Source organism: Cibotium barometz, chromosome 31 (genome assembly GCF_041138505.1).
Source record: "Cibotium barometz isolate CiBa-2024 chromosome 31, ASM4113850v1, whole genome shotgun sequence".
In the NCBI taxonomy this organism is placed as follows: Eukaryota; Viridiplantae; Streptophyta; class Polypodiopsida; order Cyatheales; family Cibotiaceae; genus Cibotium; species Cibotium barometz.
In genome coordinates this window covers 50,363,206-50,388,351 of record NC_141076.1, presented here as the reverse complement: position 1 = coordinate 50,388,351, position 25,146 = coordinate 50,363,206, and the positions used below count along the sequence as shown (strand labels likewise).

At 47.0% G+C, this 25,146-nt stretch overlaps 1 protein-coding gene and 1 pseudogene across 1 annotated transcript in view; both read right to left on the bottom strand.

Annotated features, from left to right (window-relative positions):
- Positions 1–2,652: 2,652 nt before the first annotated feature.
- LOC147620990 (protein SUPPRESSOR OF GENE SILENCING 3 homolog) overlaps positions 2,653–25,146 on the bottom strand; it is a 45,756-nt gene continuing 23,262 nt past the window's right edge. The window contains exons 3-6 of the mRNA XM_086825272.1: positions 4,246–4,543; positions 3,829–4,073; positions 3,262–3,437; positions 2,653–3,093 (exon numbers count right to left, since the gene is read on the bottom strand). Coding sequence (XP_086681398.1) covers positions 2,856–3,093; positions 3,262–3,437; positions 3,829–4,073; positions 4,246–4,543 — 957 coding nt within the window. The 3' untranslated portion in view covers positions 2,653–2,855. The remainder of the gene's footprint in view (positions 3,094–3,261; positions 3,438–3,828; positions 4,074–4,245; positions 4,544–25,146) is intronic.
- On the bottom strand, positions 9,668–10,806 carry LOC147620991 (uncharacterized; annotated as a pseudogene).

Below are 25,146 nucleotides of genomic sequence, written 5' to 3'. Positions count from 1 at the left end.
TTTAGGTTCATGTGTGTTGACTTACATCCGTTAACTTAAGAAATTTTATATTCTAGGATTCGTATATAATTATTGAATATTAGGTATACCTTATGTCTTAATAATTACAAAGGTTAAGAAATTCTTTTTTGTAATTACTTCAATTAATTATATGCAATTATTGGATAATAATTATACTTTAATACCCTAATAATCACAAAGGATAAGAACTTTTCTCAAAAATGTAGCCGATACATGTTATATGATAAGAAAACCTTAAAAGACATAAGTAAGTATGTCCTTGCAAGTCTTTAAGAAGATTCCACTCCTAATCATAATTTCTAAGCTATTCCTTAGCTCAACGCAACAAGATCAAAGCTTTTTATGGGCTCCGAAATCATACAAATCACCAAGAAACCAAGGTTTTTTCCACCCAACGTATGAAAATAGAATGTCCTAATGTAAATAAACTTCAAATCAAAATCAAAAGTAATAAAACTAACACATCCAAGGCTTTAAAACCGTAAGTTTTTCAGAATGTTACCTCGTAATCAACACCGAGCATTGGGTGATCCCAATAGCTTGGAATGGACGGATAAACGGAGCTACATCCAATGCTAGTCCTTGGCAAAAGAGAAGTTAATGCAAGAAGAAAACCTACAGCCAATGCATCCGTCGAGCAAGAAAGATTCAATGGCATACAAGCAAGCAAGAAGAGAGAAGGGAAAAGTTCACAAGTAAACTATTACAAGGGAATGATTGTGTATTGCTCACTGTAAAAAAGGACTTATATACAAGTGGCGAGTTTTCACATTAGGCCAACCAAACTTAAAAATGGTATGGCCTTTATTACTAGTCTTCAACAAGTCTGTATACAAAGTCCTTAGACTTTCCTTATTTGACATTAAACACAAGGCCACTTTATATATTCAAGCGTCATCTTCATAAAAGACAAGTACCCATTTATAAAAGACAAGTGCTCATTCGAGCAGGCAAGATGGCAAAGCGCCTTGAGGTAGGTTGGACGGGTGAAACCACGTCAACCTACGGAGTGGTTACCAAGTCCGTAGATTAACAAGTGCATGTAGATGTTATGGTGCTTTTTACATTTTCAAACAAGAAGGTATACAAAAGCACTTTTGTTGATGCAATGGGCTATATGTAAGTATGGGAAAAATGATTGTGTGAAAATAGCTCATCCCAAAGAGCAACCGTGGAGCACATTTAGTACTTATTAGGCATTCAAACCTTATTAAACCACATTCGGCATAAATGCACGGAATACATGATTTAGGCAGGCTCAACCAAACAGCTATCGTGCCTTGAGAACAAATGTAATCACGCTAGTATGTATCCGGAAATGGCATCTGAAATCTTATCTATTTAGAGCACCAGTTCTTTTGTATGGAGTAGAGGCTTCGGGAGGAAGGACCTCCAAAAGCACTTGGGAGTGGCATATAAAAGATTCAAAAAAGCAATTGGCAGTTAAATCCACTACTCATACTGCATTCATTTGTTGGAAACTAGAAGCATTGGAAAGGTTTATTGCCAGCACGTGATGGTAGGCTAGGGGCCCTTGATGTTCTCCATAATCAAGAGTACCTACTCAACCAACCACGACAAATGATCGGCCTACACTGTTGTGTGCATGGATTGTACACAGTACACAACATGCATGTCACACTTAAACGTGTGTTTGTATTCCCAAGAAAGACAAAACAATCATCAACATCCCCTCTCTCTGTCATACCACACGGCGACAGCAGACACCCAATTGTGATCGCACCAAAGAGGGCTGACAGATCAGAGAGATGCACGAGATCTTACCATGGATGGCACTGGAGACCATGCCTAGTGATACCAGCATTCAACTATCACCCCAGAGGGCACAATCTCTGAAGAGAGCTATGAGATTCAGCCCGGCAGCTCCCGATCAGGAACATACTCCAGCGAGATAGAGACGCACTGACCCTCAATTCCCAGCCTATAGACCCTCAAATCTCTTAAGAATGTACGTAAATACGACACATAGAGTGTATCTACAATGTGCGAGCTTTTCTTCCTTTTAATTGTTTTCTTCAACGGTTAGTATCAGCCTCACTACAGAACTTGGGTTTAATATCATCCACCCTTTTGAAAGTGAATAAAATAAACCATTCACTTGTTTTGCTAAGATTTAAGACAATCTCCTCAATACAGTGTGCACAGACAGGCAGGCCCATTTTCCTTCCCTTCCATTAGAGTGCCACCAGCAGAGCTTGTACAACGGACAGAGATGGGGATTATTTAAGAGTGTTAGCTGAAGCATATTCCACACCAAGGGGGATCCTAAATGCACAGATGAGCATGAGTATCTGACTGAACTTAGCAGATGACGACGGTCTCTTCACAAAAGCCAATTGGGACTGTTCTTGTTCATCATTACAACAGAGTGGCTATATCATTGGAACAACAAACTGCAGGCCTTTTCCTGCATCTTTTCAAGAAGATAGTACCAGATTAACCACATTTTTTTACAAACCCAAGAGCACAACGAAAGAACATTTTGTGGAAGGTAAATTGCATTTTAGATGCATTTCCAAAGCAAAAACTACATGAAGCTGGTTCCCTGCAGATCGCTTTACTTCAAAAACGTCCACTAAACTGAAAGTTCCTATAGAAAAACAAATGATATGGTGAAAAGAGCGTAGCTGCTAATCATTGAATATAGTGAGAATATATGCTACCATAGGTTTTTAGAGATTCATCTCTCTGGTGAGAGTTTGTAACCTACAAAATCCAGGCTTCTCACCATAATTGTGAATATCATCGAGCGACCTCTTATCTACTTGCCTCTACAAAGGTATGCAGGTTCTCTTTCCTCTGAACAAAACTCTCTACTCAACTTTAGAACTTGCTTCCTCCCTTTGCCTGCTGTACTTATCTCGAAGTGCTTGCCTCTCTTTCTCAAACTCTTTCTCAAGATCAAGCGCTTGCTCATATTGCTTTCTTATGAACTCCGTCTTTTTCAAATGGTGTTGCTTCAAGAGCTCTCTTTTCTGATATTCGTAATCTTCAGAATCCCGCAAGCTAGATTCAACGATCTCAGTTTGCCGTGCAATCGCCTCCTCGACTCTGCAAAAGTCCAAGGATAACTCAGAAAGTATGATTTTTACATACATGCAAACAGAAGTGATACCACAGGCATGAATGCAGTTCAGCTCAGTACAAGCAACTAGCTAGACTTCAACTCGCCAAACAGTCCACCCCAACTACACATCAAAAAATAAAGAATTATTTTACTTGGCTTGCTTTGGCTGCTGCTGTTCTTCTCCCAGCTTCTTCTCGAGTTGTTGACAACGCTCTATATGCTCTTGCTTAAACTCCTCTTGCTTTTCCTGAATCTCTTGTTCTCTTTTAGCACTGTCCCTTTGCAGTTGAATTATCCTTTCTTTGTAAGTTTGCTCAAGATCATCCATCTGCAAAATCGAAGAGTTGAGAACAACCATTCAAGTTTCTCCCTTCTTTACTGCCAAAGCAAAAGAATCAGGAGAGTGTTTTTTCAAACCCTTTTTTAGCAAATCTGGCTGGACATCACCTAAAGCCATACTGTGCGGCAAGTCCTGCTCTCCTAGCCATACATGCCTGGTTGCACCTCGTTAAATGCATATTGCACAGTGCAAGTAGTGCTCTCCTAGCCATACATGCCCCTAAAGGACTCCTCCGAAGGTGCACTTCAGTGCAAGTAGCGCTCTCCTAGACATCCAAACAGAATGCGAGTACCACTCTCCTAGCCATTGAACCAGGATGCAAGTACCCCGCATACAAAAACACTGACAACTCAAGTGCAATCAAAACATAAAAACCTACTTCTTTCTGGTTTTCTTCATGCTGTTCTTTGGCTCTTTGTCGTATGATAGAGATTTCATTCTCTCTCAGCTCCAGCTTCCTTGTAAAGACACTCATTGACTTTTCAAGTGTTTTGCTGTGCTCTTTCTGCTTCTGCGCCTTGACTTTATAATAGTGCAGCTGCTGATTGTCCTCATACATTTGTCTCATTGGCTGGGCAACAGCTTCTTGATATTTTTTAAGCTCCCACTTCAGCTTGGATTTACCTTCAAAAGACACCATTAAAATCGGCATTTAAGCAAGGGTACAACCAAAGTCATTGCAAATTACCACGCATAGATCAGAGATCCACTAACAATTTGAGTTGAAGTAAGAATGTTATTTTAAGATCATAGATTAAATATAGTGATAAATCTCATGACTGTGTGCAAGACTCACCTGAGCTATGCTTGTTAAAGATCTCCATGTCTTCAGCCCCTGCCATATATCCGTACAATATCCGGTCACCCCCTGGGTGGAATATTATCTTGCTCGGCTGATCCCAATACTCTTTTCCTCTTCTTGAATTTTTGAAGTGCTTTGCAAGGCACTCAGCATTGTAGTATCCTGTTGGTGAGTCTGCAAATATGACAAGGCTCATCCCACGATGGCCTTGAGGACCATATGCATGCCTAGCCTTCATCGGACAGTACTCCTTAAACATATCTAGAAGTTCCTTGTTACCCATTCCAATCCACTGCATAGGAAGTCATTTCCCAAGCTGTCAACATCTCATTAATTATGTATGATTCTAAACAATGTTTTAACACACACAATGTATTAAAGATTTCCTTTATTTGAAACGTGCAAAACAGCATAGGATTGAGTAATTCTGCTTTTTTTTCATATTGATTGAAGAACACTTGCACCTATCTGAAATCTGAAAAGAGAGAGAGAAGAGTGCAGCAGAAACAACTCACACAACACTCACACGATTTCTAAACTATTGTCTGTATAATATACAAGAAGAGATTAATATAACTGAATCTCAAGTTCAAAGGTGGCTGAGAATGCAAACAGCTATCACAGCCAACACTTGCACAAGACCACTTGCGTTAATTGATTCCAAGTGACACAGGCTGCCATGTTACAACCGACCACTACTGCCTATCCTACATGCTTTCTTGCTGGCCGGCCTGCTCACAAGCTGCCACGTGGCACTGCTATTGGTGGTGTGTCAGATTCTCCCCCACTTGCATCACAGTAGTCCTCAGTTGCATGGTGTCCATATAAAGTGCCCTTTCATAAAAGGAAACGATCCAAGCAAAGCCCATCCAAGGTACCCAAGTAACCATTCTTTTGTGGGTGAAATGCCGTGGAGAAATTCAACTTAGTACCAAAGTTATCAAATAATGCCCTCCAGAAATGACTGGTGGTGTATCCCTAAGGAATATTGTTCTTGGTTTTGATTTCTTCCCTTAGGGTGCATTGGAATTGGTGCAAAAAGGTATTGTGATCCATCTGAGTCGATGCATTCGTAGCTGGAGTGGGAATAGCAGAGTTTTGCCAGGCCATCCTCTAGAGTATACTTGCTATCGGAGGATACTCAACGCATGGATGGTTGGATAATTGGAAATGCATCAGGCAGAAGTTGGTCATCTGCAGGTTTCTTTGCTGGTCTCGATGTTGATGCAGCGAGGACAGAACTTGAGCCTTTGCACTGGGTGCAAATTGGTCTCGTAGTGTTCAGGACAAAAGTTGAAACAAGTGGGCAAGCAATGTCCAAAGTTATCATTCCGGAGCTTCGGAGCTTTTCCCTTTCTAAAGAAGTTTTCTATGAAGCTGAAGCTACCTCCCAATTGGACCATGCATGATCTGTTCCATGGCAGTTGGTTGAAGCCCTATATAGGACCTCCTCTCTTTGTTATCCACGATGAACAGGTGGACGAAGCTGAAGTTATGGTTACAGAACAAATCCTCTTGCATCACTTCAAGCATGGCTCCGGTTGAGAGAAAGACAGTTCCTCACGAAGTTTCACGACCGAGAGACATATGAAGCGGTGTGGCTTGACAAGACTTTTTTCGAAGATTATCTGGCATTATTGACAGACTATTTGGAGACTATGCAGCTTCCATCAAGTTAAGAAGAAGGGAATGTCACGTGCATCTTGCACTTGGATACCACGTGGACATATCTATACAGCACGTGCACGACCTCAAGTGGTAACTGGTTCGTTGCGAGCCCTAGTCCAAGACGAGTCAGCCAGGGATCCACTTGAAGCGTCCACGGTCAAGTGTACAAGTCCCGTACATGGTCATGGTCAAGTGTGCATGTCCCGCACATGGAGCAGTGCACGTCTGTACTGTAAGTCGCCCTCTGGAATGATGTAGAGGTGTATCGAGCTCTGCTTGGGACACCAATGATAGGTTATAGGAATCTTGTTGAAAGCATGCATTGGTTACGCAAAGGGGCATCCCTATGGGCCACCCCATAAGGCCTTAAGGGCCTTGCCTACAAGGTGGGCAGCCCTTGTGGGCGGTGCACCCTAGGGGCCAAGGAGGCCCCATGCCCAAGCAACCAGCCTAGGAGGGCTGGGCAGCCAGGCGGCAGCCCATGTGAAGGGCTAATGCCTAGTCGGCCAGCAGAAGCAGCCGGCCAGCCCTTGGGGGCCACGTGTGAAAAAGAGTCACATTCATGGTGGTTAAAACAGGTCGTGGGACTTCAGCAAACTGGCTGACAGGTATTTATGCAAACCGACCAGCAGTAGGAAGCCATATATAAGCATAGGCTTGGAATAGGCTAATCCATCTAACTATTAACAAGTGCTGAACTACTCCAAGGGCCAAGACAGCCAAGGGGAGGCTCATGCAAAGGTGAACTTGAAGGTTAAGAATACGTCATCTTCAGACTGCAGATTTCCAGCCAAAGAATATCTCTAGGCGGTCAGTCCTTCACATCATTCAATGAAGCAAATACTATTGGGTATTTCGGAGCTTCATGTATGTGCCCATCGTGTGCGTGTATACCTATGCGGGTACGTGTGTACAGCCTCTAAAAGGGCTAAGTGTATGCATGTCCGCCCTGTGTGTGTGCGCGCAACCTTATTCATGTGTACGAGTGTGTGAACACTTGCTTAGGTGTCAACACCCTCTTATATTTGGATAAGATATTTGTGTCAGTGTGCCATGTGGCATGTGCCTATATGTATGTGTCATGTGATTGAGTCAAAAGATAATGCTCTAATGCCTACAATAAGCATTGTACTTGGTGTATAGCATGAATCATTAATCAAGCTATCATTGATTCGTGCATTACTGGTGTACTCTCTCTCTCTCTCTCTCTCTCTCTCTCTCTCTCTCTCATAGAGTATGGCAGGGATTTGGATACCCATACTGCTATATGCCGATGACATTGTACTTATTGCAGACTCCCCTGAGGGTTTGCAATAGCATTTGGATGCTTTGCAGTCATTTTGTGTAGATAGGGACCTCACAGTGAACCGTGGGAAGACTAAGATTATGGTCTTCAATACCGCACAGGCATGGGTGACTAGATCCAACCATCAGTTCACTTTTAGAGGTGAATCGGTGGAGTACACCAGGTCATGTGTGTACCTAGGAGTCACATTCAACGGACCACAGTTCTCTACGAGGCAAGCAACAGAGGCTAGATTGGCACGTGGATATGCAGCCCTAGGGGCACTAGAGAGACAATGTGCCTAATTTAAGTTTCAGGAGCCGCGCACCAAACTCTGGTTGTTTGACACTACACTCTTACATGGCTCACCCATATGGGGACAACCCAGCCTCTACCACACGAGGAGGTTTGACACATCGGTCACACCTACACTCTTACATGGCTCACCCATATGGGGACAACCCAGCCTCTACCACACGAGGAGGGAGCCGCTTGTCGACCAGGTCGGACCAGAGAGAGATTTCTATGATGGATGGCAAGTACTAAAGAAACCACTGGTGACTATGATCGCACGCATGATTCGGAGCAAACCATCAGTACCTCATGAGATTGTCAGAGCAGAGATAGGAGCCGCACCAATGGTTACCGAAGCCCTGTTCCAGTCAGTGACATTTTTGCAGAAGATATGGGATCTCACCAGACAGAGATACCCACACCTAGCACTTATCTCTTCCAGGCAGTTACCAGCAGACGGCGATACACGATGTTGGTACACCCAGACGTGTACCTGGCTGAGATTACATGGCATGACGATCGATGCACTCCCTCCATTTGATTACAGCCTGGACTGCCCCTTCTTGGACCTTAGTCGCTCTGAGCAGAAAAGGGTGATCAGGCTGGACATTGTGAGGCTAGATGCAGAAAGGATGAAGCCAGAAGACCGCATTTGTCAGCTGTCACCAGGAAGTGGAGTCAAAGGAGCATTACATATGCTCATGTACTGTGTACTATGAGATACAAGGGAGATACTCGTGTCTCTTCCAAGAGGGTTTTGGACCATTACGACATGTGATGGAGTTTGAGGATCAGAGGTGTTTGGGGCTTTTCTTATTGGAGCTCAGACACCATCGAGAGGCTCTCCTACAAGCCAGTACAGCACACCAAGATCCACCCCGCCAGCGAGCCATGACAGATTTTTTCACGGCCACGACCACCCCCACAGATACGACCAGGACTTCCACTAGACGTCCTTCAGGAGGAGTCACCCTTGACAGAGCCATAGCACTTTGTCGAGCGAGACGCCCACGCTTACTAGGACCTCGTCCACGGCCACTTCATCACCAGTGGATTAAAGCCATCATCCAAGGCTCTCTATATGTAGAGCCATGAGTATAGGGCTCTGCACTCGTCATCATACCATCTGTTCTCGGGCATAGTCCCAGATCTCGCAGGCTCTCCTGAGTGGACACGATGTGGGAAGCTCTGTAATGCAGCCGTGTGTAGGAGTGATGCCAGCTGGGCTGTAATGGTATCCATAGGTGCCAGGGGATCCTCCTCTACTCTGCAAGTGTATATGTCTGCCATGTCATGTGTGAAGTAGATGGTAGTGTGTGGTGTCGGTATGTGGGGGGCTGGTGATACTGGTGATCCGGCTAGTGAAAATGCCAAGTATGTATGATCTGACCCAATAGGACGAGGTGGGAGGAGAATGAGGTGACAAGCTGTGATGCCTCCAAAGACCCCATAATGTAGTCTACCACACTGCCTCTGGTCCGTGTATGACCCCCATGTGGGAAGCATGTCAGCCCTCCTGATCCCGGCCACCACTGTAACATCCCGTTATAAATAACGAGACGATGCCTCGCTCCCAACTCTAGTAAGTGGTCCCCATAATGTTCTCTGTCTAGTCCAGTGTCCTGTGATGCCCCACTAGCCCCTATCTCCTCTTGACGGTGGAGGATCTCCATGTCATCATAGTCATACACCTCACACTATCTGCTCTGTGTGTGGGCATTGAAGTCACCCGTAAGAAATACTTCCCCTAGTGTAGAATAATGCATAATCTCCTCTGACAGACAAGTGTATGGCAAGGCTCCTGTCCCCTCCTCCTGTGGCATGTCCTCTGCTGTAAGCTGATCCACATGTATCTGGCCTCTGGATCCTATGCTACCACTCTCAGTCTCCCCTGTAGCTCCCGTCTGAATAGAACTGCTACTCCCCCCGACCCTCTCGAGGTACCCTGGCGTGTGGTCCTCCTGTATGCTGACTCCCACTAGAATCCCTCTACTCGAGAGGCAGCCCTCTCTCTGGGCTGTGATGTGTCTCTGTAAGAAGTATGATGTCTCTCCTCACCATAACATGCTCCAGTCGTCCAGGCTCCACCCATAGTGAACCATTACAATTCCATACTACCATGTGTAGCTCTGTCAGTGGCCTGGTCTGTGTCCCATAGGCCCCAAACCGCTAATCCATGGGCCGGCCATCAATCATGACCCAACCATCTCGATAGAAGGCCTTCTTGCCTTCTCTCCTCGCGTGTAAGACTCATGGCATGCAAGCTCTCCTATGCTCTAGCTGCATCCTCGTGAGATCATCATCTAAGAAAATAGGAGCTCTCTCTAAGCCTCGTAGTATGACCCTCTTCCTCATGAAGATGGTGCGTGCCTCCACATTGCGAAACTGTATGATGAGAGCTCTCTTCTTTGTCATGTTTTTCCCAGCCCTACAAGCTTTGAGGAAGGGGGGGGTTCCCTCATGTGAGTATCCAAGTCGTGTGCATAGTGTCCGCCCATACCCCTCCGGGGTAGAGTCGGCTACCTCGGGAATCCCCGTGACTCTCACATTGAGTCTACGAGCATGTCGCATCCGCCCCTCCTCAATGGTGGTGTTGACGATTTGGAGCCCTTCTCTTTGGGCATCCTCTTTTACTTCCTTTTTGATGTTCCTCTTCACCACTTCTACCCAACCCTCCCTTGTTGCCTCTATCTTACCTTCTAGGCTCTTGGTGATTGCCTTGGTGAGTTGCTCTTTGATGGCCTCTTTGTCAACTTCCACAATCTCCCCCTCCTCCCGTGGTGGTCGGTCCTGTAGAGAGATCACCTCCGCTTTGAGGATGTCGATTTCCTCCTTCATAGTGTCCCGTTCCTTCTTCCATCTCTCTTTCTCCTCTTTCCATGCTTCTTTCTCCTTCTTCCCTCCTTCCTTCTCTTTCTCCCTCTCCTTCTCCCAAGTCTCCTTCTCCCTTTTCCAAGCTTCCTTCTCTTTTTGTAAAGCTTCGATCTCCTTCTCGACTTTGGAAAGTTGGTTGATGATGTTGTTGATGGCGGAGTCCGCCGTCTTCTTGTTTTCTCTGATGGAGATGTTCAGCTTATCCTCCATTTTGACTATCTCCTCTTTGCTTGCACCCTTGGCCATGTCGATGTACCTCGGAGAGATAGAACCCTAACACTTATGTTGCTGCCTTGGAGGCCTGAGCAAGGGTGGGTGAGGAAAGGGTAGCGAACATAACCTGGATTGGGCTGGGGCTTCACATGACGGCAGCGGCAGCACAGGCGGCGACCAAAACGAAGCCACGGGAGGGGATGCGCAGGCGACGGGGAGAGAGAAAGCGCAGGCGACGGGGAGAGAAAGAGAGAGAGGCGACGGGGAGAGAGATGCGAAGGCGACGGAAGAGAGAGAGAGAGAGAGAGAGAGAGAGAGAGAGAGAGAGGACAGGGGGGTTGGCGGGAGAGGGTGGGAGGGAGAGCTGGCGCAGAAGGGGTTGCTGGCGGGAGGGGGGGAAGAGGGGGCTGGCGCAAAGGAGGGGGGCAGAGGGGGCTGGCGCAGAGGGGGGCGCAGAGGGGGCTGGCGTAGAGGGGGCTGGCGCAGAGGGGGGCAAGGGGTGGGCGGGAGGGGGCGCAAAGGGGGCAGCACAGAGAGAGAGAGAGAGAGAGAGAGAGAGAGAGAGAGAGAGAGAGAGAGAGAGAAATGAAATGATATATTAACGTCTCTAAGAGGCCATAGTGGCCTATGAGACCAAAACTGAGAGTACATCTGAAGTTGGTGTCTCATCAAAGAGAACAACTAAATGAGACTAAAAAGTACAATAAACTGATTGTCCTACAGTTATAAGAACAGAACCGTAAGACTCCGAGATGATACTGAGTAGAAAATACTGGAAAATACTGGAAAAATGTATATTAGGTAGATCCATGTATACTGATCAGTTGAAGTGTTGCCCTCTCCTTAGATCAAGTATCTCCGCCATGGGGCTGTCTAGCATGGAGAGGTCGTAGAAGCGAGGTAGGCGCCTCCGATGCCAAGCAATAATGGCTCTGATCTGGCGATGGTGAGAATGCCGTGGTCGGGATCCTAGTGGGCGTGGCCGACGGGCACGACATAAGATAACTGCTCTATCAGTTGGTGACTCCGTGGGAGCGTGGTCAGTGCCCTGATGGCCCAATGGAGGAGGTATCAGGAGGTGTGTGGGCTGGGTTGCTGGTGCTGGTGCTGGTGCCGAAGAAATCTGTCAGGGTCCTCTGTCTAGGTACATCATGGTTCGGCCTCCTGTCTGCCAAGAGGGTCTCTCTGTGTCTCCTGAGCTCAAGTAGAAACAATCCCAAGCATCTCTGATCCTCAAACTCCATGACCCTACGTAACGGCCCAAAACCCTCTCGGAAGAGGCAGTGATCTCTCCCTCGGATCTCATAATAGACTGTACATCGGCACATTTAGTGTTCCTCTGTCTCTACCTCCTGGTAGCATAGCTGACGAATGCGGTCATCCACGATCTCATGCACATCGCGCCCTGTCTCAATCCGCAGCTGGTGTGATGAGGTCCGGATCTGTCCAATGGCACAACGTATCCCATGTGATAGGTGTACATCCATGTACGTCGGGCGGGTGATAAAATCATCCGGTGAGAGGTGTAGAAAATGGCTCTTGTAATGAGCCATTTTCGTGCCCAAGGGCTCAAGGGGGCTAGTCCATGTCCTCTCTGTGTCCACTCTGATGATATCCATCCTGATCACACGGTTTTGCTCTGAGCGGGTGAGATCCAAAAATGGACAATCCAGACTGTACTGAAAGGGTGGTAGTGCCTCTATCCGCAAACCATGTAGGTCAAACCATGATCTCATCTGAGCGTACCAACAATGAGTATCTCCATCCTCTGCCAACTGTATGGATGAGGTCAATGCCAATCGGGAGTACCTCTGCTGAGGGAGCTCCCATAGCCGCTGTAAAAAGGTAACTGCCTGGAATAGGGCCTCGGTTACTACTGGTGGGGCACCCAGCTCAGCCCGAACAATCTCATGTGTGGTACTGATGATTTGCTCCGAATCATGCGGGCAATCATCATAATCAGTGGTCTCTCCATTTGCCTCCATCCCTCATTTGTCCCTCTCTGAGATCTGTGATGTATACTGGGTCCCCAAATTGGAGCTCCGTACAGGACGATCGGTGTGACAAGCGTATTAAATAGCCACAATTTGGTGCGTGGCTCCTGAAACTGTATGTGTGCCATCATACCAACTGTTCTGTGGGGCACTGCTGCGGGGGTGGGTGGAAGGGATAATAGTGCAGGGAAACGCATATGAGGCGGATGCATGTAGTACACCTGCCAATCCTCTCGTGATCTCGTCCAGAGGGCTATGCGGGTCTAGAGCGAACAAGCCATCAAATACTCCATCTCGATAAACCCCAACTGTCTCACGTGTAAACTGACATCTCGGGTACCTAAGTAGATGAGTGGGTGGCCCATCTCTCGGGGATCTACCTACTAGTGTGAAACTCAGGTATGCATGATCGGCTGCTATGTCTATGGGCCTACTGGAAATCATGAAACCCCGCACATCAGGTATCAATGAAGGAGATCCCATCAAGTAGTCCACTGTGCTCGCTCCCCCTTTAGAGTTCCACAGTGTGAGAGCATTTGATCCTTGCCATCTCGATAAGCCATTGTATATGACCAACCCATGTGCACTCCCGAGTGTGAGAAAATGCCTGCCATAATCTGTAATCTCCCCCTCATCCTGTGCTGATCTCTGCAACCCTACATCCTCTGCCGTTATCTCCCGGTACATAGCCTCTTGAGTATCATACAACTCTGTCTGCTCTGTGCCTGTACGTGCATTAAAGTCTCCCAATAGTAATATGTCTCCCATGCTGGCAAACCTCATCATATCATCATATAGTGGTATATAGGGCGACTCTCCTGATGGTGCGAACCTGGAGTGGGCTGGGGGAAAGTAGCGTACCGCCACATATAGCTCGCGGAGCCCCTCTCTGCATATTCGGACCCACATGTACCTCGCATCTGCATCTCTATGTACCACATGTATTTTGTCACGAAGCTCCTCCCTGCAAAGTATTGCCACTCCTCCAGATCCTCTAGTACCTCCCACTGTGCGTGGCTGAGGGCGGAAAACTGATTCCCATCTATAACCTCGGACGTTAGGAAGCCTCTTGTTTGTGCACTGATGGGTCTCCGTACACATAGCAATATCACTGTGTCTGAAAGTATCCTGCATCCGTTCTAAGGGCTCCGTTGCAATTCCACACCGTGAATCGCAAGGTCTCATCGGCCGCACACCGTCAAGCGGGCCTCCTCTCCGTAATGATGACTCCGCCATCTCCGTATACCGCCCATTTCCCCTCTTTCCTTGCCTCAAGCACACGCGGCATGTGTTCCTTCCGGTGTGCTATCTGTGCCGGTGTAAGGTCCTCATCCAAATAAATCTTTTCCCCCTTAAGGGCCATCATTTTCGAGAGGAAGGCCTTCTTCTTCTCCAACTCACCAAACCTGATGATCAATATCTTCGCCCTGGTTTCATCTCTCCCTACTCGCCATGCTCCGGTAATGGGTACATCAGTGGCTCCAGTTTTTGTTGCAAGAGCTTTTGCATCCTCTTGGGGATTTCCCTTATCTTCCCACCCAACTACACGTACATGTAAGGCACGTGCCCGTCTCTTGGCTTCCTCTTCCAATGTAGCATTCATCACCTCTACTTTATTGAGTGTATCCTTCTGTTTTTTTACTACTTCAATCCATGGGTTGACTTCCTCAATTTGTTTCTTTGTGGCACTGGCAATTTCAGCCCATGAATGCATTTCCTTCTCACCTGCAGCCACTTTTGCCTTACATGATTCCAAAGTGTTTTGCATTTCTGTGACATCTTTTTCGCGGTCAGCCATACGTGTCTTCAAAGTGCCTTCGTACGATGCAACTGTTGTGCCAATCTCTTGGAGCATGTCATCCGTCCATTTTTGCATCTCTTTTTTCATTTCCGTGTGCATCAAGGCTTGGGCTAATTCCATCTCAACTAGTACTTGGGCTTGCATTTCTCCCTTCAATTGGACATATATCTCTTCCTTCAGCGTTTCGTCTCACACTTTCCTTTGGGCATGCATCTGCCCTCATCTCGTCGGGCCATCTTCGTAATCCTTCGTGAGCCAGGGGAGGACATGATTCCTTCCCTCAGTCTTCTGGGGTAGGCATTTGGTGCCTTCGTGGGGGTGTGAAAGGTTGTCTCACCATCTTGTTCCCCCTCTAGGGGTTGAGACATGTTTTCCCCTACTAGTTGCTGCCTTGGGGGCCTGAGCAAGGGTGGGTCGGAAAACAGGGCAGAACTGAAAAATTGGCAATGCACCTTACTGTACCTTCTGCCCGACTGTACCTCCTGCACCTTACTGTTTGCACCTGCGCAGTTCTGAAAACTGGCAATGCACCTTACTGTTTGCACCTGCGCAGAACTGCAGAAGAGAGAGAAAGGGAAGTACAGTCCCTTCTACGCTTTCTGCAACTACCTGCAAACCCAAGCGCCTCCTGCAGTCCTATTTGCCTGGCTTCCTTCGAAAAGGCGATGATTTTCATGTACAGCTGCTGTGCCACCACTGCGCTGTAACAAGAAAAAAGAAAAATGGCTATGGCGCTTCGCTTCAGTCGGCCGGAAGAGAGAGAGAGAGAGAGAGAGAGTGTCGAGTGCCTTTGCTTCAGTCGGTCGGAAGAGAGAGTTCAGTCGGCTGCCTTCGCTTCAGTCGGCCGGCGCACAAGTCATCTCAACAGGCGAGCGCACAGGTCATCGAGAGAGAGAGAGAGAGATGAAATGAAATGAAATGTTATATTAACGTCTTCAAAAGACCCAGTGGGTCTATTAGACCAAAAGTGCTACAATAGTGTCCATGTAATCTCATCATGGTGGAAAAGAAATCAAAGACTAAAGCTATGAGTTGAGAATGTCAAATCTGAGCCATATGATACAAAGAGAGAGAGAGAGAGAGAGAGAGAGTGAGTGATATTAAATGTCTTCAAAAGACCCAGTGGGTCTATGAGACCAAAAGTGCTACAATAGTGTCCATGTAATCTCATCATGGTGCAAAAGAAAACAAAGACTAAAGCTATGAGTTGAGAATGTCAAATCCGAGCCATATGATACAAAGTGGGACCATCATCATACAACCAATAGAGCCAACCGCCCGGTAGGGGGAGGGGCTGTCAAGGATATCAAGCATGGGGTTAGCTTGTGGACAGCTCTGTAGATCCGCCGAGCGTGGGAAGGTGGCTCTGTGCCTCTCTAAGATCTCCTCAAGCTGGGACTAATATCTGTGTTGCTCGCGAGGTCCAGGGAGTCTGGGGTGTCAGACTCGCTGTAGTGTCGTGGCTTGGTTTAGAGTCACGCCAAAGTGGGGTCTAGCGGGGGGTAGGGCACGAGAGAGAGAAAGAAAGAAAGAAAGATACATATATTAACGTTTGCGAAAGGCCAAAGTGGCCTATGAGACCAAAACATAGTACACAGCTGATGGTGTCTCATCAAAAGGAAGACAAAAAGGACTAAAAAAGTCCTAAAACAGTCCTAAACAGCTATGAAAGGAAAATACTCAAGGCAGAGATACAGGAGCTAGAGATCTTCCATTTCTTCATGAGTAGAGATAGCCCTATCTCATGGCGGCACTTCAGAGAGCCCCGGACACCGACACCCATTGCAGACCCACAAACATGGCACACATATGCAAAGGGCCTATACCACGCCCCACAGCAGCCACCTATACCTCAGCCCAGGAGCCTCGATCTACCACGGACCTACCACGGCTAGCTTCTTTACCCACTCGATGGTGAAGGAAGCTATCCGCCGCCTACTACAGCATGGACGGGCCGCCAACCATATGGGCCTACAAGGTGAGCATCTCATATATGCAGTAAATTCTTTGGCTCCTTTTCTTGCACACCTATTTAACAAGGCACTAGCAGAGGGTTTGCCTGCGGAGTGAACGATGCAAAACATTGTGCCGATCCACAAAACAGGGGATATGCTCGATCCGAGCAACTACAAGACGGTTATGGTTGGCCACGTGTTGGCCAAACTCTATGGTGCAGTGTTGGAGCAAGAGCTTAGATTATATGCTAAGCGAGCAGGTTTACGCTCATCAGGGCAGGCAGGCTTTAGGAGAGCTTTCTCTACCACTGACCATGTATTCACTTTGAGATGTATGATTGATCAAGCCAGAGTGAGGAAGAGAAAGCTCTATTGCTGCTTTGTGGATTTCCGCACGGCATTTGACACAGTACCACGAGAGAGGCTCTTTCAGCGCCTGCAGTCTCTTGGCATACGAGCAGATATGACATGGGGCATCTATGCATTATATGACCAGGTTTTTGGGCGAGTCAGATGTCCAGGAGGTATGTCCGAGACTATTGCTAGCACCATTGGTGTGAAGCAAGGATGCCCACTTTCCCCCATGCTATTTGGGTTATACATTGATGAGGTGGCTGACTTCATTACACGGGGAGGCGGAGATGGAGTTGATCTAGCAAGTACCTCAGTACATATTATGCTTTATGCTGATGATATTGTATTAGTGTCTGAGTCTCCAAGAGGTCTACAGCAGCAATTTCTGCACACAGAGGGGTCTTACTATGAACCTTGGGAAAACCAAGGTTATGGTCTTTCATACATCGAGACAGGGCAAGAGTCAGCCGACATTCACTCTCGCAGGACGCCAGGTGGAGGTGGTGACATCATACGTGTACCTAGGGGTTACCTTCTCTGCAGCAGCCACGCGCTTCACCATGGGTTCAGCAACCAGAGCTAGATTGACATGGGGATATGCAGTATTGGCTATGCCACCAGGCGCATTTTCAGGAGCCCCGGACGAAGGGGTGGCTATTTGACACATTAGTCACACCGGCACTGATGTATGGAGCAGCAATATGGGCGCCAGGCCTTGCATTGGTGGACACAGGTAGAGAGACCACAGGCCCTCATGATGGCACGCATGATACGCAGCAAACCGTCAATACCTCATGACATTATCCGAGCAGAGTTTGCAACGCCTCCTATGATGGTAGAGCCCTTATTCCAGACTATATGCCTGCTAGACAGATTCAGAGAGATGCCACAAGACAGATTGTCATACAGAGCTTTTGAGGCATCTAGACAGCTGGCTGAGGCAGGAGACAGAGGATCATGGTATGCACAGGTCACACATTGGTTCTCACAGCATGGCCTAGACATGGATCATCTACCACCATTCCAGTATGAGAGGGATGCACCACATATCCGTCTCTCTCATAGTGAGAGGAACAGAGTATTAAGACAGGACCTATGGCAGCTTTATACACGAGAGACATGGATATTGCTTACACAGCCTCTTCCACCGAAGATGCTGTACTACAGAGATCACTTCATGAGTATCACTGATGATGGATTTATAGAGAGGCCTAGATACATGGAGGACTTTTTACCACATGGCTCCCAAGTAGCTATTGGTCAGCTTAGAGTCTCATCACATCGATTGGAGATCGAGACTGGCAGAGCAGCACGGATCCCCCGAGAGGAGAGGGTATGCAGATTGTGCAGAGAGGAGGTGGAGAGTGAGGAGCATTATGTATGCAGATGCAGAGCATATACAGCCAACAGGGAGAGATATCCCATTTTATTCAGAGAGCCACATTCCCTACGCCAGCTCTTTGAGGCAGCAGACCAACGCATACTGAGGAGATTCATTCTAGACATACAGCGTCATAGAGAGACATCATTACAAGCTCAGACAGCTCCAGAGGGGGGACAACAGACATAGATTACTACATTTTTTCAGAGATCCATCCCACTCCCAGCCCCTACACAGCAGGGAATTACTCTTCAGAGACCAGAGACACTCAGAGCCCACAGGAGACAGAGGACACCTGGCTTTCGGACACCACGCCTCTACCAGAGAGAGATGACAGAGATCAGAGCTTCGTTTCACAGAGAGGGTGCGGAGCGACTGGCTCGCTTCAGAGCAGACCCAGGCATGTTCTTCAGGGAGCTGTGGACACCCCCTTCATTGATGTATACCATTTTATACCCCCAGTATGGTACAGGATGGAGCTAGCTAGGTTGCATATCATGATTGTATACTCCATGCATATAGCTTTGCATTCTCCTAGTAGTAGAGCTCCATCCCCTCCCCCACTCATTGTACTTATTGCACACCCAGATTCAGCTTTTTAGTTCAGTACTTTTTCATTTTGTTGGGATGACAGAGGATATCCCAGACAGGTACACTGATTTGTCTCATAGGCCGAGTTCGGTCTTTTGGAAGATGTTAATAAAATCTTTCTTTCTTTCTTGATTGGTCACTCGCTGGCCAAGCTATATGCCTCTATTCTCGAGCAGGAGTTGAGAAGATGGGCAGAGAAACAAGGGGTCCGAGCTCAGGGACAGGCCGGTTTCAGGAGGAGATTCTCTACTTTGGATCATATCTTTAACCTCAACTCAAGGCTATCATCGAGGAGGGCAGAGCACATGGGAGGAGGATCTACTATGGCTTTGTGGATTTCCGCAAGGCCTTTGACACAGTGCCCAGAGCTAGACCGATGCGCAGGTTGCAAGACTTGGGGGTTCCATGTGAGCTCATTTGGGGTATTATGGCACTTTATGAGACAGTACTTGGGCAGGTGCGGACTTCAGAGGGTCTCTCCCAGCCAGTACACTGCACTATAGGGGTGAAACAAGGCTGCCCGCTCTCTCCGACTCTATTTGGACTATACATTGATGAGATCTCTGATTATATTGGGACACAAGGGGACATAGGAGCCCAGGTGGCTGGCACTTGGATACCTCTGCGCTTATATGCTGATGATATTGTGCTTATAGCGGACTCACCAGAGGGTATGCAGAGGCACTTGGATACTTTACATGCTTATGCACAGGACAGTGGGCTCTCAGTTAACCTTGGTAAGACCAAGGTTATGGTGTTTAACACTACAGCTCAGTGGGTCTGGAGATCAGCGCCTATTTTCACATATGGGCAGGAGACAGTGGAGTATGTTGACTCATACACATATCTTGGAGTGGTGTTCAGTGGGCCCACATTTTCCATGAGGGGGGCAACAGAGGCCAGATTGACTAGAGGATATGCAGCACTAGGAGGTCTAGAGAGGATGTGCTCACAGGTACAATTTCAGGAGCCACGCACTAAGCTGTGGCTTTTTGACATGCTGGTCACATCGGCTATGCTATACGGAGTACAGATCTGGGGGCCTAGCCTAGATCGTCACAGTCGATCAGGACGCACATACGATGGATGGAGATCGATGTGGAGAGACCAGTTGTGTCCATGATTTCCAAGATGATTCGGGCTAAGGCCTCAGTACCCCATGAGATTATCAGAGCCGAGATGGGAGCACCACCGATCGTAGTCGAGGCTCTTGCCAAATCAATGTCCTTCATTTATAGCACCTGGGAGCTTCCCCGACACCGGTATGCACGACTTGCTTTAGAGTCCTCTCATCAGCTAGCCATGGAGGGAGACACTTCATGTTGGTATGTGCAGATAGCATCTTGGTTTGAGCTCCACGGGTTCAGTTTAGACAGACTTCCACCCTTCCAGTACTCTCTGGAGGCACCCTCTCTCACCTTGACACATTCTGAGATTAGTAGAGTCATCAGACAGGACCTCATTCAGTTGGACACTAGGAGGACATGGCTAGAGCCCTCACAAGAGTTGGGGACGAAGATGGCTTTCTATAGAGACCATCTTCTCCGCACCACTGAGGATGGCTTTATACTTAGACCAAGCTACATGGATACCCATCTGTCTCATGGATTGAGGTGCGCCATTGGGCAGATCTGCACCTCTTCACATCAGTTAGAGATAGAGACAGGCAGATTTAGAGGCATACATCTAGGGGACAGGATTTGTCAGATTTGTTGGATAGAGCCAGAGACGGAGGAGCACTACATTTATTGCTGCACAGCATATTATGAGATTCGAGGGCGCTACCATTGCCTTTTCAGAGAGGGATTTGGACCACTGGCTAGAGTCATGGACTATTGTGATCAGCGATGCTTGGGTTTTTATCTCCTGGAGATCCACAGGCTCAGAGAGTCCATTATCAGGAGCAGACACCCGACTGGCAGGGAGTCCACACAGAGACAGATAACTGACTTCTTTAGAGGGACTACTCAGGAGGACACACAGCCGATAACCTAGCAGTGGGACTCTAGTTGAGAGAGCTATCCAGTTGGGCAGATCCAGACGCTCGAGGGTTCGCAGATCCTCATATCGGAGACGGTGCCTACACCGGAGGATTCAGAGCATTATTACGAGGCATCGGGCTCGTCCGACCAGGCATCTCACTATGGCAGATATCTAGGCCATCCGGCAGAGACCCATGCTAGAGCTCCTAGGATGATTACCACTCCAGCCATATACTGTTGTACTCACTGTCACTTTTGTACTCCCCCATATTCATGACCCCATTTTGACTAGTAGCATTAGCTTCCCACTCTCCCTAGTTGCTGCTTCCGGATGCTCCCTCTACTGATGTATTGTAGGGCTAGATACTTACCTTCAATTCTTTCTTTTCTTTTCCAGACAGTGTATCAGATGTCACATGGTTGTAACTTTGGTCTCATAGGTCACTTTGGCCTTTTGAAGACGTTAATATAGTATTTCATTTCATTTCATTTTTCTCTCTCAACCCTTGATCTACATGTCCTCTTGTCCCGAGCATACCATGCTCTAGATGGCATCAACTGTTGTGTGGTATGCAATGCTAGTGCTCCAACGCGCTCTCTCTCAGCCCTTGATGGACCACTATCATGCACGGCTAGTGCTCCAACCCACTCCCTGTATCAGGTGTTTCTGATAATGTTGTTGCTATAACCGAGCAGCCAAGCACTTCTTTGTGGCATTGCCGGTTGGGCCATATGAGCCAGAATGGAATGAAAAGCTTATGCCGTTTGGGTTATGTGCCGAGTTTGAGCTTTTCTGATTTTGAATTTTGTGAACATTGTGTGTATGGCAAGCAGTCTAAATCAGCCCACAAGCGGCAGGCTAAGAAAGAGCTTGACAAGTTGGATTTGGTTCATTCAGATGTATGTGATCCTATGCCTACTCGATCCTTAGGAGGGGCTGAATATTTTGTCACATTCATTGACGATGCAACCAGGAAAGTTTGGGCTTATCCTATGGCTCGTAAGAGTGATGCATTCAATGTGTTTCAGAAATGGTTGGCTTTGGTTGAGAATCAGTCAGATGGAAAGCTTCAATGCTTGCGGACTGATAATGGTGGAGAGAATGTCTCTGATGAGTTTCGACATTTCTGTGACACGTGGCATAAAGAGGGAGCTTACCACTCCTCGTACTCCAGCTCAGAATGGAGTTGCAGAGAGAATGAACCGGACTATTCAGGAGCGGATGCAGTGTATGCTTTCTCATGCTAGCTTGCCAGGTGGATTTTGGGCTGAGGCATTGAAGACTGCAGTGCATGTGATAAACAGATCACCGAATAAGAATTTGGATCATGGCGTTCCTGAACAGGCATGGAGTGGCAAGAAGCCCTCTTACAATCACTTGCGCATATTTGGGTGTGAGGCATTTGCACATGTGCCAAAAGAGCTTCGGAAGAAGCTAGATCCGAAATCTAAGAAATGCATCTTTCTGGGTTATGGTGAAAGTGGAGAGATGGGATATCGTCTCTAGGATCCAGAAGGCAAGAAGATCATACGCAGCCATGATGTGGTCTTCAATGAGAAGAAGATGCATAAGACACCCATCAAACATGTGGAAATGCGCAGAGTCACCTTTCAAGATGTTAATCCACTGGCACATGATGGTAGAAGGCAAGTTGTTCATGCACCAAATGTGGATCAAATGGTACAGCCAAGTACTCCCAGTGGTTCACAACAAAGGGCAGATGATAGTTCATCAATTGGTGGACGTGATGAGCAGGATATGGTTGATATGCATTATGGACAACACGTTGACATGCCTTTGAGAAGGTCAACCAGAATCTCTAGACCGCCGGATAGATTTGTGCCAGGCGCAGACTATGTTATGTTGACTGACTGCGGAGAACCGTCATGCTACAAAGAGGCTATGCTTCATGATGACAAGCGCAAGTGGGAGCTTGCTATGCAGTCAGAGATGGATTCACTCAGAAAGAATGATACGTGGAATCTTGTTTCTTTGCCTAGAGAGAAGCATGCGCTCCCATGCAAGTGGGTGTTCAAAATGAAAGTCACAGGTGATGCGGTGCCTAAGTATAAGGCGCGGTTAGTTGCCAAGGGATTCAAGCAGGAAAAGGGTGTGGACTTTGATGAGATCTTCTCGACAGTCGTGAAGATGACTACACTCAGGTGTGTGCTTGGCTTGGTAGCTAAAGATGACATGGAGTTAAAGCAGATGGATGTCAAGACTGCGTTTCTTCATGGTGACTTGCATGAGGACATCTACATGCAGCAGCCTGAGGGCTTTGTGCAAAAAGGCAGAGAGAAGCTGGTATGCAAGCTTAAGAAGAGCCTATATGGTCTTAAGCAGGCACCCAGAGAATGGTATCACAAGTTTGATGCATTCATGAGATCTCAGCCTTTTAGGCGGAGTGAGTCAGATCACTGTCTTTACACCAAGAAGGCCGCAGATGGCAGTCTATTTATACTCATTCTATATGTGGATGATATGCTACTTGCTAGCAGGAATAGCTATGAGCTAGATGGTATTCGGGCCAAGTTGCATGAGGCATTTGACATAAAGGACTTGGGAGATGCAGGACACATTTTGGGCATGCGCATTACACGTGACAGAAAGCAAGGACTCTTATGGTTATCCCAAAAAGAGTATGTCGGCAAAGTGCTTGAGCGTTTCAATATGGCGGGGGGGAAGGCATTGAGCACTCCTCTTCCTCCATATGTGAAACTCAGCCAGAAAGATTGTCCGAAGTCAAATGGTGAGAAGGCCGAGATGGCTAAGGTTCCTTATGCATCAGCAGTTGGCAGTTTGATGTATGCTATGATAGCTACGAGGCCCGACATTGCATTTGCAGTGGGAGTTGTTAGCAGGTACATGGCAAATCCAGGCAAGAAGCATTGGGAGGCAGTGAAGGGTTTGATGCATTACTTGCGAGGTACGCAAGAGATGTGCATATGCTTTGGTAGACGAGATGCATGTGTATTGGGCTACACAGATGCAGATTATGCAGGTCACCCTGACACGAGGAGGTCTACTTCTGGCTATGTGTTTACCTTTGCTGGCGGTGCAGTGTCATGGATGTCACGTGCACAGAAAAGTGTTTCACTTTCTACCACAGAGGCTAAGTATATTGCAGCCACAGAGGCATGCAAGGAAGCCATTTGGCTTAGTCGGCTAGTGGGAGATTTGGGAGTTACAGTTGATACTCCTGTGTTGCATAGTGATAGTATGAGTGCTATACAGTTGGCACGAAATCCGGTCTTTCATGCAAAGACCAAGCACATAGAGGTCAAGTATCATTTCATTAGAGAGGTACTTGAGGACAAGCGGCTTGAGCTTGACAAGGTGCATACGGATGATAATCCTGCAGACCTTCTGACGAAGGGTTTAGCATCTGAGAGATTCGCATGTCTCAGAGAGATGATGGGCATTGGGTGAGCACTATTCTTGCATGTACCACTCTCGCTTAGAGCCACACTGGCCTTTAAGTGGGAGGTTGTTGGGGGTAAAGGCCCCTGTATATGGGTATTTAGCCCATTATATATAAATGGAAGAAAAGAAAGATAAGGTAGTATTAGCTACCACCAGAATACGAGTCGTCTCCTCCTGCTTCCGCTCTCTCTCTCGGTCTCATTCTGCACGATATGCACTGAAACAGTTATGCATCTGTTCATGAGTTGTCCAGTGTCCCGTCAGATTTGGTCTTTTGTCTCTCGCGTTTGGGAGCTGTTTCAGCTCATCAGTGGATATTTGGGATTTGTCCTCAAGTCATTACTTCGGACAATCACCTTGTGATATTCCATTTCCTTAGATGGACAGGACTTTGGCATATTTGGACTACACGGAATGGGTTCATCTTTGATTCCTTGTCTGGAATACATGGGCACATTCTACGTATCCGTGGTTTGCTGCTTTGGCAGTTTTCTTCTCTTCTCTCAGCTCAGCTACTAGATGCATATGTTATTTCGTTATGGTCTACGGCGGCTCGGCTGGCTCATCTTTGATGCTTTTATCTGGGATGCTTATTTGGCTAGGAGGCTTTCTTATTAGTGTACAGGTTTGCATGGTCATGATCCTTTAGAGGATCTTTTGTGGGTTTTTTTGGGGCCATAGGTTCTGTGTGAGCCATGTGGCTGATGTACATTTTTACATATAATATAAAACACCATTTCACGAAAAAAAAATGAAATGAAATGAAATGATATATTAACGTCCTCAAGAGGCCAAAATGACCTGAGAGAGAGAGAGAGAGAGAGAGAGAGAGAGAGAGAGAGAGAGAAATGAAATGATATATTAACGTCTCTAAGAGGCCATGATGGCCTATGAGACCAAAACTGAGAGTACATCTGAAGTTTGTGTCTCATCAAAGAGAACAACCAAATGAAATTGAAAAGTACAATAAACTCATTATCTTACAGTTATAAGAACTGTAAGTAAGACTCCTAGATGATACTAAGTAGAAAATACTGGAAAATGTATATCAAGTAGATCCATGTTTGTTGATCAGTTGA